The sequence below is a fragment of the Chenopodium album genome, chromosome 10, assembly GCF_948465745.1.
Source record: "Chenopodium album chromosome 10, dcCheAlbu1.1, whole genome shotgun sequence".
Classification (NCBI taxonomy): Eukaryota; Viridiplantae; Streptophyta; class Magnoliopsida; order Caryophyllales; family Amaranthaceae; genus Chenopodium; species Chenopodium album.
Window position 1 is genome coordinate 12,423,534 of NC_137843.1, and position 14,350 is coordinate 12,437,883.

General features: G+C 35.4%; 1 protein-coding gene and 1 long non-coding RNA gene across 2 annotated transcripts; one reads left to right on the forward strand and one right to left on the reverse strand.

The window, feature by feature from the left end:
* The first annotated feature begins 746 nt into the window (after nt 1-746).
* On the forward strand, nt 747-2,431 carry LOC145563589 (uncharacterized). Its single transcript, XR_014094561.1, has 3 exons — nt 747-1,007; nt 1,128-1,226; nt 2,167-2,431. It is a non-coding gene; the product is annotated as an uncharacterized LOC145563589 (long non-coding RNA).
* A 2,296-nt stretch (nt 2,432-4,727) lies between these two features.
* LOC145563590 (uncharacterized) lies at nt 4,728-13,089 on the reverse strand. Its single transcript, XM_081624039.1, has 13 exons — nt 12,967-13,089; nt 12,300-12,629; nt 11,703-11,831; nt 10,582-10,674; nt 10,388-10,467; nt 9,500-9,613; nt 9,009-9,082; nt 6,395-6,471; nt 5,990-6,073; nt 5,819-5,911; nt 5,619-5,726; nt 5,438-5,512; nt 4,728-5,277 (listed from the first exon to the last, which is right to left on the reverse strand). Exons 2-13 carry the CDS (start codon nt 12,621-12,623, stop codon nt 4,867-4,869), a joined length of 1,662 nt encoding a protein of 553 aa, XP_081480165.1. The 5' UTR covers nt 12,624-12,629; nt 12,967-13,089; the 3' UTR covers nt 4,728-4,866.
* Nucleotides 13,090-14,350: the final 1,261 nt, after the last annotated feature.

A 14,350-nucleotide genomic window follows, 5' to 3' on the forward strand; every position in this document is an offset into this window, starting at 1 on the left:
AGATAATTTTAGTGAAATTTTGGGCATTAGCAGGAGCAGTAAGTTTGGTGTCTATTTGGGTATCCCAGCCGATTTTGGCACCACAAAAAAAGAAATTTTTGGGTTCATGAAAGACAGAGTAAAAGAAAGATTGAATGCTTGGAACTTCCTGTTCCTTTCTCATGCTGGAAGGCTTACTCTCATCAAATCTGTACTATCTAGTTTAGGGACCTATTTCCTCTCTGTCTTTAAATGTCCTATGGGAATACTCAAAAGAATCAATAGTATAATTGCAAAATTCTGGTGGCTTGGTAATAAGGATTGTAAAGGGGTGTATTGGAGGAATTGGAAGCATCTCACAGCTGCAAAGGAGAATGGGGGCCAAGGTATCCTCGATGCAAGGTTCTTTAATCAAGCTTTACTGGCAAAGCAAGGATGGCGCATAATCATGAACACTGAGTCCCTTATTAGCAAAGTTTTTCGTGCTAAATACACTAGTGGAAAAAATCTCATTCGTAACAAGCTATTTGTAACGGGCAAAGCTTTGCCCGTTACAATTAAGATACTCGTAACGGGCAAAATAGTGTCCGTTACGAATACTTATGTATTTGTAACGGACAAATTAGTGCCCGTTACAAATAAATAAGTATTCGTAACGGACACTATTTTGCCCGTTACGAATACTATATTACACGTAACAGGCGTATTGTGTCCGATACAAATGCCCAAACTTGGCCCAACTGATGAGAGAGCCCAATACTTGGCTTTTTAGGGTTTAACCTAATAGCCGTCATTCACCTCTTTCTCTCTCATCAGTCCCTCACTCCCTCTCTCTCCTCTCCTCCCCGTCATTCACCTCTTTCTTTCATTTCAAACTCAGGCCCTCTCTCCTCTCCTCCATCAATCTTTCCCTTCCATTGGAGAAAAACAGCGAGATGGAACGACAAGAGGAAAAAATGGTTAAATGTTGTTTGATACAGTATACCACCGTCCACTGGCTCAATTTCTAACAGTTTTTCTTCATTGAAGTCTCATTCTCTCTTTCTTCATCATTTTCATCAATTCACTTCATTTCCTAAGAATTAATTTTGAAAAAATTTCTTCTGAATTTTGTAATTAATTCGAATTTGTTTTATATATATTTGTAGAAATCATCAATGGCGGTTCCTAAACTCGACAAGAAGACAGTGGAGAAGCGGGTGAAGCAATTTAAGAGGCCGCAAATTGATCGTAAGAATTGCGTCAAGGTATAATTTCAGTATGAATTTTGCAAAATATTATGCGAATTTATTTATTAGATTCTCCATATTTTGCTTGATGTTTAATTATTTACAAAATGTGATAGTAAGCGAAGATTTTGCTTGAATTTGATGTTGTTAGTGGTCAATTTTTATATGAATAGTGTAGTTTTCATGTATAAAGGGCAATTTTTTCGATAAATTTTCATATGAACTGGAAATTCAAGGGTTTATTGATGGAAGTTGCGCCGGATCTCCTTCTATCCGCCCTTCCACCGCCTTCCGCCGCCCTCCTTCGCTGCTTCTCCCTAATCTCGCTGGGTTTGTTTGATCTAATTTGTGTGACTTGATTTGGATGATTGATGGGTTTGTGTTAATTTTGCTGGATATTTTGTTGTATAAATTAATTGAATCGAAATTATGTGTTTATTTTTTTTTTTTTTTTTTTTTTGGTGGAATGTGTCAAAGATTAATTCATTTTTGGTTTAGTATAATTTTTGTGGGGTTATTTGATTAGGATTTTTATTTCATACATTAATTCAATTAAAAAAAGTAATCAAATGTAGGAGCTCTATTTATCTGTAATTCTAGATTTTGAGTTTAACATTTTTTTTTTTCTTATTTGTATAGTGATTTAAATGCTTGGAAATAAAAATGGTACTTTTCTCCTTATGTGTGCGGTACCCCTTTTGCTTGATTAAATTGAAGATCTTTACATTTGACATTGTTTCCAATTTATTCATAAATTTCTTATATGTATTGACTGTATATATCTGATTTTGACTTTCATTTTGTTATTTTATGACAATTCTATGATATTAAGTGAAGTTTGATATTAAGTCGAATACAAATTAAGTTTATTTTTTTATGATTCAATGATCTTGTGGATTTTGATATTATTTTTTTTTCAATTATGTTAATTTTGGTTTGTTGAAATTATTGAATGTAGGTGGAGCATATAATATCTACACAAGGGAGCTTAAGACTCAACGTCTCATACCACAAATGTCGGGATAAAACTTGTTTTTATTATAATTATGATTTGTTTTTGCTCTTTTATTAGTCTTAGTCTTATTATATGAGCAAGTTGATGTATTTTGCAGTGATAATGAATATATTTTTGCTTATAGTATATTAAATGTGTATTATACTTGTGTAATAAAAAAATTATTTGTGTTTTATACTTGTGTAATAAATAAATAATCTGTGTATTATACTTGTGTAAAAAAAAAAGAAATTATCTCATTATTTGATAAAATGATCCAGCATGTGCTAGCACGTGCTGGATTTTTTTTAAGTTGCATCAAACACTATTCGTAACGGGCAGATGTAATGCCCGTTACGAATAACCCGTTATTCGTAACGGGCAAATTAAAAGCCCGTTACGAATAACCCGTTATTCGTAACGGGAAAAATAAAAGCCCGTTACGAATAACGGGTTAATCGTAACGGGCACCTGAAACGCCCGTTACGAATAACCCATTATTCGTAACGGGCACTTTAAACGCCCGTTACGAATAAGTAGTTATTCGTAACGGACGGTGCCCGTTACGAATAATAATGGCCATCCGTAACGGCCGCATACGTAACGTACGCTGCCCGTTACGGATGGGCCCTTTTTGCCCGTTACGGATGGCCTTTTTTCCACTAGTGATATGGTATTGAGAAGATGACTCTTTTTGGAAGTAGCTGGCTTGGCAACACCACAGGCTGTTGGGGATGGAAAGGTATTGAATGGGGTCTACAGGTGCTGAAGAAGGGCTGCTCATGGTCCATAGGGGATGGGTGCACTGCTAAAATTCACCACCCCTGGAGTCATGGGAAGGTGCTGGGATGGAATGGTTATCATGTCCCCAATAATGCTAATGTGGCTTCTTTGCTTACTAATAGTGGTTGCTGGAATATGGAAGCATGTAACATGATTTTTGATGGAGATACAGTTGACAAAATCATGACTATCACCCCTATGGAGGCTGGTTTCGAGGACCTTATAATCTGGGGGGGGGGGGGGGGGGGATAGGAATGGCAATTAATCTCTGAAGAGTGTTATAAAATTCTTTTTGCTAAGATGCAAAGGGCGAATGGAACTCAGAACCATCAGGGTATTACTAATAGCATCAACTGGAAGAATTTCTGGAAATTTCCAGGAAGTCCGAGGCAGAAAATTTTACTTTGGAAGATTCTCCAAGGTGCCTTACCGGTGGGTAGTGAGAGGAAAAAGAGAGCACTATGCACTTCTCACCACTGTGTTCTATGCTATATGGGAAATGAGAATGAGCGAGGCCATCTGGAAACCCTGGAACATCTATTTCGGGACTGTACTTTTGCTAGTCATGTTTGGAAGGGCTGCAGTTTGGTCATCAATGTAGCTTACCAGATCAACATTCCTATAGCCACTTGGATCCACAATTGGCAAAGAATTTTGTGTGACAAGGCAAGGGGGTTGGAGGAGAGTTACTCCATTTTCCTTGCTAGATTAGAAAGCATCTGGGGTGCGAGGAGCAACTTGGTCTTCAAGGGTAACAAACAAAACGCTTGGGCAACGGGTAAACTCATGGAACATAAGACAAGATCACATAGGAACAGCAGCAGCAGGGATGTGGGAGATGTTATTGCAAGTGCAGAAGATGACTTTTCACCAGGTTTTGAGGCAGTGATTAATAGCATGAAGTCACATCAGCTAGAGGACAGAATAATTCTAATTGAAGGGAGTAGTGAGTGTGTCACTGCTACCCTTGATATTCAGCATTTTAAGTACAGGAGCAGGACACAATGGACCTGGAAGCTCACAAGTCCTGGTGAGGGCAATATCAATGTTGAGGGGCACGTGCAGCAAGGCTTTTCAAGCAGTATGATGGATGCTGTGTTAGGTGGAGTTACTACAGCCCTGAGACAGCAACTGTGGCATATAGAGACAAATGCTCCAAGCAGCAATCTTGCCAAATGGTTACAGGGAGACTCTGTAGGAGCCTTTCATTTTCGTGACAAAATTCACAGATTTAAAAATCTGCTTCCAAATTTACATTGCTCTAGTTTTAATAACTATAAGCATACCTGTAAGCTTAATGGGGTCTAATCCCTTTTTTATCGACTGTCAAAAAAAAAACAACAAAAAAAAAAAAAAGAAAGGACTCTCTTTTGCTTTTTAATTAGGCTTGTGATTACTTAAACTCTAAACTCTAAAGCTGCACATCTACACCTTTGGAATTCTATTCCCCCCCCCCCCCCAACCCCCTTAATTTGATATCTAGGTTTCCTCTTAGTTTTCCTTCAAACATGTTTGATCTTTTTATTTATCTGATGCCATCAATTATGTTCAGTTGTTCACCCTATTATGAAATTTTTAAAGAGCTCTACACTACGAAATGTTAGATTTTGATGTACTCCTTAATTCAAAGTTACAAGTTCGCCCAAATTCAATTAACATTCAAACCTAGCAAGTTTTGCCAATCAAATACGAAATACTTAATCACGTAATAGCAGCAGAATCATACAATAAGCAAACACAAATTTCAGCTCAAATATGTTAACCAAAATTGAAAATTAATAATAATAGTAACTGGTATATTCCATCTCAGGTTTAGTTCTTTTTCCTTCAGAGCGACTAATTCTACAAAACTTGCTCTATGTTCATGTATCTAGAATGTAACTACCTTGTTTTGTGAGATTTGGAAAGCTTCTTTTTTCTCTTCTTAACAGCTTTTGGGGTTTTGTTCTTCCTAGCTTCTCTCTTCTCCTCTTTAACTTTCTTCTTGTTCTCCTTCCTGGAAGCTTTTATATCTTCTGGGGACAGCTTGCTTTCCTTCCCTTCCAATTCACCAGAACTTCCACCCTCATCTTCGCTTTCATCTTCAGAATCTGATTCGCTGACACTCACATCAGAATGGGTAGCTGCTACTTGATTCTCATTCTTTTGGTCTTTCTGTGCAGTTGTACTAAGTGCCGACTTGAGTCCAGTGATGGTTTTGTAGTACATATCACCTGTATCCTTCCCGCTAGTTAATCGAAATGCATCTTCCTCAGCATCTTTGACTTGTTCTAATGTTTTTGGGATGAATGACTGCAAATAAAACAGAACATAATATGATGAGAATAACAGAGAGAAAGTGATCTTCCATTTCAAACACCAAGGAAATGCATGCAAAAAGCATGTGCCTGCATTATGGGATAGATTGTGGGTAAACGAACGTCATATGATGATCATTAACAAATAAGGTTACCTGAACAAATACAGAGTCTGCAATTTGCTCCTCAGCAGACATCACATCCCCTCTAGCTAAAATCTTTTGTTGTGCCTGAGAAATATTGCGACATTTATTTAGTTTGTTTACCAACAAAAGTTAAAATGCATTAGGATATAGATATTAAAACAATGACAGTGGCAACAGACGCTTTGTATACCTCTTCCAAATAAGTATCAACTGCTTCATCGGCAATGGTTGGATCCACAATGAAATCAAAAAGTTCTCGGATATTCATCACAGCCACACCATTTTTCCTAAAGAAATCCTGCATTTCAACAAAAAGTTTTACTTAAGAGTGAAAAAAAGGGGGTAAAAACTACAAGTTTTACAAAAAGGAATCACAGCTATATTACTTACAGAAACATGAAGACAATCTTCACGTAAGAAATCAAGTGCATGAGGATGATCAAGGTCAACAGATTGCGAGACATCAATAATATACAAGTGACCCTGCAATCCATGTACATTTGATATAATTTTGTTTCACAGAGGTGTAGACATTCAAAGTTAAGCATGATTTAAGCGCACCTCATAATATAGTATATTATACTCGCTGAGATCCCCATGTACCAGTTTACACTTCTGATACAGTGTCCGCATTGCTGTAATAATCTTGAAACAGAACAGGCACATTAAAAGTAAAGTGTCATACATTCAATGTCAATATAAAAGATAATAAATTATTGATTAATATAACAGAACCCATAAATGAAGTGGTCAATGCTGTACTAGAAAAAATAATTGAGCAAGGAACATTTGTAATTTTTAATAATCATAGCTATATATCCTTTATGACCAGTAACAGAAAGCAAAAATGATACAGTACACTACTACAGGATTAGAAAGATCATTATCAGCTTTTGGTTCATTTCGTGGAGGGAGGGAGGAAGGGAGGGAGGGAGAGGGGGTAGATAAGAGAGAGTCAAGCTTTACCTCCACATAACTTTCTCGCAACTTGTCAAGAGATAAAGATGCGTCTTTGAGTCGAGGTGCTGCCCAACCTGCCTTGCCTGAAAAGCAAATGGTTCAAAGGCATTGTAAGCATTATGGATCAGAATATATGTACAACTTTTGGAGTGCAAATACAAAGATATGCCTTCACTTCCCATATACAAAAATGTATAATCCTGCATTAATTTTGGCTGCATATCTATACTCGTATTAAAAAGTGTTCCTAATAAAGCATTTATGCCATGTATAACCCCTCTCATTCATCAAATTCATCCCTTGTCATACACTTGGCAAAAAACATACACTACAATTTGACAAAATGCAATTATCATAGGGTTTGAGCCTGGGACCAGCAAAATTTATACTTTGTATTAGAATTTTACCAACTGGTTGCTTACTGCACACAAGTACTAAGTACATAGTAACAGGTGAGTTTTTATTTTGTAATTTTAAAAAAATGGTTCTTATGTTACTTGCTAAATTCCACTATGTATTGATTGCAAGACAAATTAAATTTTGTTCCCCAATAACTTTGACAGCTAAAGTTTCTAATACTTGTTTCGAAAAATTACTCAAAATAAAAACACACCAGCCAAGCTAAATCAAATATACGATTTCTAAATAATATTTCCTGCACATAAAAAGCTAAACTCAACAAATCCAGGGCATTGGGCCACATGCTAAATTTTTATGAAAACTCATTACAGATTTGACCCTCTTCCTAACACTGTTGTGATTTCTCAACAAATACAAAGGTTAGAAAGCATACACTTGAGCCTGCAGCCCTGCAGTGACCTTTGCACACAGAAAGTGTAGTTTGTTACATTTAATCTAAATTACTGACACACTAAACTCATTTCTATTCGTGATATTTCCCAACCAGAGAACAAATTTTTAAAGTCGCTAAACTATAAAGCTAGTAGATCTCAACAAGAGAAGAAGCATAAAACTAGCAACCCAATTATCTTGAGTGGGTTTATACCCATCTGAGTTTTCCCCTTGGACAGTAAGTTGTGCAAAATTTCAGCAAAAAGTACTGGAGAAGGCAACAAAGAGCTACAACAGGAGGAACTGAGAAAGGGTGATTTCTTGTCTTTGGCAGTCCAAATCACTTCAATTCCATCCAGGCTCTCTTCCATTTTTCGCATTTCAAGCTCATTTTCAGGACGAATACAATATTGCTAAGAAATTGAAAACAGTTTCACCTGATTAAAACCTATCGAGTATGTTTGAACTTAAGCAGTGACCACTCAGCAAGCTAATGGCTTAACAACCCAACAAAAATAGCCAATGCCTCATTAATTCCATAATCCATAAATAGAAAATATTTGTAAATTTATAGGGCTGGTGCCAACAGTTCATCACACTAATACCTAAAATTCAGGTAATCCATACACAGGTCTTTGGGTTGACATGATACAAACCTAGCAGGAATAATTAAGCAGAATACGCCGTATCAAGTATGTAAGGATTCCTACTCTGAGCTGAACCAGATTATCTTCATGCAAGGTCCATATCAAATTATCAACCCAATCAATTACAAGGTTGAAAATCTCAAACCAAACCCACTGGCCTCTTGTTGGGTTCCAGACTTCCAGTTGAGTTGTCTTTTACATATCATAAGCCTTAATGTCAGTAGAGGAGTCCAACCAAGTTCATCTCAGATACTAGGGCCTGTTCACATTTACTGAACTGAGCTGAATTGAACTGAACTGAATTGATTGGAGCTGAGCTGAGCTGAACTGATTGGAGCTGAACTGAATTGAACTGAGTTGAAATGAATATTTATGAGAGAGGGAAATTAAGAGCTGAACTGAACTGAACTAATTGGAACTGAATTGATTGGAGCTGAATTGAACTGAACTGAAATTAAGTAAATGTGAACAGGCCCGAGGTCTCTCCCTTTGTTAGTGAAGATTTCAAGCGTTGTTTGGAGAAAGGAGATGAAAGCATCATTTTCTAGTTCTAATCAGTGTTTGAAAAGGTGCACCTCTAAGCGCTGAGGTGCAAGGCGTTAGGGGGTCATGTGGTCTAGGCGAGGCGATTTTGATGAGACACAACTAAGGCACACAAAGATAATTTTTTCAGAATTTTTTTACTGTTTATGTGTGCAAATTTTAACAATTCCTAGGAGGTTCCAGTCACAGGATGTTTCAAAATTGCGACAAATACACAAAATAATACGTACTCCCTCCGTCCTCAAAAGTTCAACCCTTTTGGCCTAATTTTAGTCCCAAAATGATCGACCTATTAGCATTAAAATACCCACCAATTTACAACAATATTTGTGTAAAATTAGCTTCCCACATAAATTTTGTTTTTTATGTACTTTAATACTTTCCCTCTCTAATTTTTTACAAACCCCATGTAAATTTATCTTTCCAATATATTTTTACTTCTTTTTATTTAACTTTCTTAATACCCACGAAATCAACCCAAAAGGGTCGTTCTTTCTGGGACGAAGGGAGTACAATTTTTGGCCTCATAAAAGTCATACTTGGAAGCAAAGACAATCAGTCCCAAGGGAGAGCAAACTGACAATTTCTGGAATTAAATGTAATTATGTATAAATAAAAAGGGAAATTTAATGAAATACCTATAAATTCCATGACTAAAACATGGAGTCTCAAAAGAATAGGTGTAGGGCAGCGTAATCCTGCTGCTTTCAGCCTGCATTGAGTTAACAAATTTTAAAAATTAGCACGAATCAGACACAATGAGCTTTCAATTATTTCATGAATTTTCCCATGTGTTAACAATTATGAGTTGCAACAATCTATAATTCTATACAATATTGACCAAGCCTGTTTTAGCAGTCAGCAAAATAGCAAATTGGCAATTTTTCAACTCTTAAAATTTTGGTGGGGATAACATAGAAACAAATTGGATGGAATGCTTTGACTAGCATACGGAACCTACAGATTCACATAGCCACAGATATACACAGATTTTTTACCATCCAGAAGAGCTATGAATTTGTAATCAAGCCATACAGCATCAATCAAAATGTTTTGGCCAGAATTGTATCATACTAAGCACTCAAACATAATGAAGACTATCTCCAGTTGAATATGATTAACAAAGTACCTTATAAGATTTCTCATTTCTTTCTCTGCCCATGTCTTGACCATTTTCCGAGGATTGTGCTTGCAATACCCATATCTGAAACGATAGTCACCTTGTACATATCTATCTCTATCCCTGATTTAGAAAAGGGGGAAAATGCAATGAGCTGAAATCAGCAAACAAATAGAAGAATAGTATCTTTGTATTCTTTCAAGATTGTAAATTTGTGACCTCTTTGTTTTTTTCCTCTTTGTGATAGTTATTGATACTTTCTTAAAAATCAATAGTTATATAATTTGCTTCAGTTATTAAAACAATACAAATATATTAAGAATTCAACTATTCAAGGTTTGGTAACTCAAAAATAAAAATGACAGGTTTATGAAGCAGAGTTTGATGAAAAGCAAGGCCTTTAATATATATACACCCTCCATATTCTTTATGTATTTATGTGTTTTGCTTTTTACTAAATAATTTTACTTTATTTCTTGTCCATCTTATCCCTCTAACCCCACAACTTATCCATCATTCTACATTCACTTACTTTATCCATTTTTTCTTATACTTGCTGACTTTTTTTCTTAAAAAAAAAGTAGAGTATAGATGTGAAACTGCTTCTAATCAGCTCATTATGCAGTTAACTTTGATAGGAATATGAAAAGCAAAAAAAGCTCCATACTCAATCAAAATTTATTTGTTTGAATATGCCCAAGTAGTTGGTTCAGCATGAATTGTCCCTAATGCATATTATGCAATTAAGTCATCACCATCTACATACAGACTACACCTAAGAGCCCAAGAATCTTTCTAGAATCTAGAAACCCCAAATAAATAGTCACTGACATTTCTCAGCATTCACATGTCAGATCAATCACAAATGAAAAAAAGTCAAAATATCATTTTACTTACTTAAACACCAAAACTGAAGTTTTATAAACTTTAACAGCTAATTCATCACCATCAGATTTTGTTGCATGGTAAACATTAGCCTGCAAAAATAAAAAGCATAATCATATAATCAACTGTTACATTACACATAAAAAAAAGGTTAAATCTAGATATAAATGATATCCTACATTTAAGATTATGAAAAAATATTTTACCTCCTTCCCAGTTGATATACATCCATTTATATCATTAAAAACCCCACGATTCAACATCTTGAAGAGAACCATCCGAGTCCTAGGGTCAATAGCCTGGTATACAATAATATTGTTGTAGAATGTAGATATTAAGAATACAGAATAACAAGATCAGCAAAGCACAAGAATCAGAAAATGCACTCATAAAACAGTTTGGAGCAGGGGCGACTGTTTGTAGACTTGCATTATTTTCTATATTTATGAAGAGCAGCAGTTCTTATTTTTGTGGATTGCGGTTACATAAAACAGGGCAACAGCGTTTTTGCAAGTATAACCCAACAATATTAATAGTAGGAGCTTATCATTCTAAAAACAAAAAAAAACAAAGTAACATGATGGCTGATTTGCTGAGTAATGAGAAGAAAACGAACCTTCAACTAGTGTAACAGCTATATTTGATTCAACAGGATCATCCTCAGAAATTCTTGTAATGTAAACACATATATAAAATGTAAGTGAACTACTGAAAGCAGGGTGGCCAGGGTCTGTTCTGCCAGTTCAGCTGGAAAGATACAACCTAAAGCTCTAAGAATTGGTATTGTCTACAATATAAAATGTGTTTCATAACAAAATCCCTAGTACCTGACTACCAGCACTATCTAAGTATCTAGCATAACATCATAACATATAAACCAGTTTTTATTTCCTGTCATACCGAGGCTGTACTCCTGGGAAAACATACACACCATGAAAAAATAGCCAATAAATTGCGTATGGAGGCTTGATCCTATGAGTCAATATATTAATTGTTTTATCATTCCATGTATTCACCATAAATGTCAGCAAACCAGACAATAAAACTAATTCAAATTTATTGCAGGCTATAACGTATCAATGAAGCATATAGGTTGTTTTTCAAGGCTCTAAATCAGAGATAGTAAATCTATCAGTTGACCAATGTGATACCTCAACACCAAATAACATGTTAAACAGAAGTTACATCACTGGTACCACAAAAAAAACAGCACCTGATATGAAGGAAAGGGACTATATTTAAATGTTAAAAAAAAATTCCAAAAAGAGGTAAACTTGGACAAATCACTTCAAGAAATAAAAAACAAGTAGTACCATAATATACCCACCTGTTCAACAGTTGCACGGTCAGCTTTCTCCGTGTTCTTTGTTTTACCAATAGCCATCCCCCGTACACTCTCACGAATTGCAGTAGTGACTGAGTTGGACATGCCAACATTTGTCCTGCCCTCCCATTCCTGTAAAAACAAAAAAACATAAATCAAACACTCAATCGTCTCTGAAGCAACGAACTAAGGATGACCACAAAAGTCCACAATTATAAATCCCCCTTTTCATTCTCCACCACCCCCCCCCCCCCCACACACACACACACACAAAGAAATTCACAAACAAAAGAGTTGAATTGTAGAATTAACGATAACCCAAATTAATAGGGAGTTTAAGTGCCATTTTGAAAATGAAATTACGAAGTATAGACAACATTTGAATAAATTCTTCTTATCAAATCCTCCACAATTTTGAGCACAACTAAGCATTTGAGAAAGAGCCCATTTGGCAGGTTATTCGATAAATCATAATCATATCATCAAGAAAGAACTCGCATGTACACCAACAATTTCAAAAATAAATAACTAAAGAAGCGTAAATAAAACATGGTACAAGAAGATGAAGCTATGGATACAACTACATGGATAATTATATACCTCTAGAGGACAAGGACGGATGTGATGAGTAAACTTCTGGGTACGATTCGAGAGAGGCTGAAGTGTTGAAGAACTTGGCCTAGACAATGCCCCTCCATGAGCATTAGGCCGTCGAGCATTAAGGGTAATTGAGCCGCCTTCATAACCGCCCTCATCAATGTCCTTTAAATCCAACCAATCCAAAGCCTCCCCAATATCAGAATCTGAAGACCAACCCTCCTCTTCTTCCCCTTCTACTTCTACCTCTGCTTCCCAGCTCGGTTCATCATTGAGCTTCGCCACCATTCTTTCTTCTTCCTTAAACTCTACGACATCGTCTAACATGTCTCACTGTTTCAAATATAGATTTTGTCACTCACTAGCCTCCAATCGTATAAATTCGGTGATTTGACAGAATGTTTTTACTTTCAAATAGTTAAACAGAATTCCAAAATCAAAAAAGCTGATAAATTCATCCCCTATAATTCACATAAATCCATATGATGACACCCAGGCCCGTCCCTGAGGCAGGGCAGGAGGGAAAAGAGCTCTGATTTCATAGTTAAATCCTAACATTAAAGTGTTGTGCAATACATTAGCAACCAAATTTTAGGGATATTTGATTCAATTATCGATCTCATAATTTCAGAGATATTTGATATGATGATAACAAATACAAACAACTTACCTCAGAAGTTGCTTCAATGGGGGATACAAGAACTAGATTCAACGGAGAACGCCAACTGCGCTTCAATGGATATCTGACTAATCTGAGAGAGCAATTCTATGGATCCCTTATGACCCGTCAGGGCCGTCACAGTTATTAAAGGGATAGATCCGTCTAATAATAATAAATAAATAGTCCGTCTTGCATGGACCCGGTCCACGTTAACTTAACGTGGACCGAAGCCCAATAACTCCATCAGTGACATATCCCCAGCCAAAAATCAGTTGTTCTTCTTTACTTCTTCGACTTCTTCCCTCTCGCTCGGCTCTTTATCAATTTTAGGATAAAATTCTCTTTCTTCTCAAACAATTTTGGGGATTTTTTCTCTCTCCTCTCACTATTTTTCTGTAAAAACATGTCAAATTCTGTATTACAATTTACGAGAGATCTAAATCAGTATATATAGGAAGACAATGTACAATTACAATTATTATTCAACTTCAATTTGATGCAATCGGAAGCAATTACGAAGGTAAACATCCATATATTTGTTAAAATTCGTTCTAATTATAGAAAATTTGTTGATTATTGTTATTATTTGTAATGTAGAAAACTTAAATAATCATCCAATTGAATATGAAATTCAACAAGAAGATGAAATTGTAGAAGATGCAGAACAAGGTGTAATAATGATGTACTTAATTGTAAATCAGGTTGAGAAGGAAAATCAACCTATAATACAAGCTCATGCAGAGATTTGTTATAATTAGTTTTGATTTGGCATAATCAGTTTTGTTTCATTACAATAAGTTTTGTATCACTACAATCAGTTTGAAATGATATAATCACTTTTTATTTCTTATAATCACATTTATTTTGATATAATCACTTTTCATTTTTTTATAATCACATTTAGTTTATTATAATCAATTTTTAATTTTTTATGATCACATTTAGTTTAATATAATCACTTTTTATTTCCAATAATCACTTTTAGGTTGATATAATCACATTTAGCTTGATATAATCACGTTTTATTTCTTATAATGACATTTGGTTTGATATATTCAGTTTTCATTTAGTTTACTCCAATTGATGATCGTAATCCTCTTCATTTACTCCAATTTGATGAAATTCCACTTATAGTTTTGATCGCCATTGTTGATTTTGATGAATTTCCTCCTGTCGTCTTCACCATTGTTGAAGTGTAATACAGAAAACATCAAAGGAGGAGAGAGAAAAAAAAAGGTAAGAAGGGAGAAAAAATTAATAATTTGTCAAAGAGGAGGGAGATCGAAAATGAAGAGGAAAATACAGAAGAAAGAATGAGCGTGTGATTAAACCTTCCAAAAAAAAAAAAGCGTGTGATAAATCATGTGATATTTACTCGGTCCACATTAATATT

Bases quoted from the DNA above. Each gene is read 5' to 3' on its own strand.
- LOC145563590 (XM_081624039.1), bottom strand. From the start codon at position 12,623: ATGTTAGACGATGTCGTAGAGTTTAAGGAAGAAGAAAGAATGGTGGCG. The intron at 10,675-11,702 runs GTGGGTATATTA...ATTGTATACCAG, and splicing joins ACCGTGCAACTGTTGAACAG to GCTATTGACCCTAGGACTCG. The intron at 9,614-10,387 runs GTAAGTAAAATG...TTTCTAAATCAG, and splicing joins ACTTCAGTTTTGGTGTTTAA to GGATAGAGATAGATATGTAC.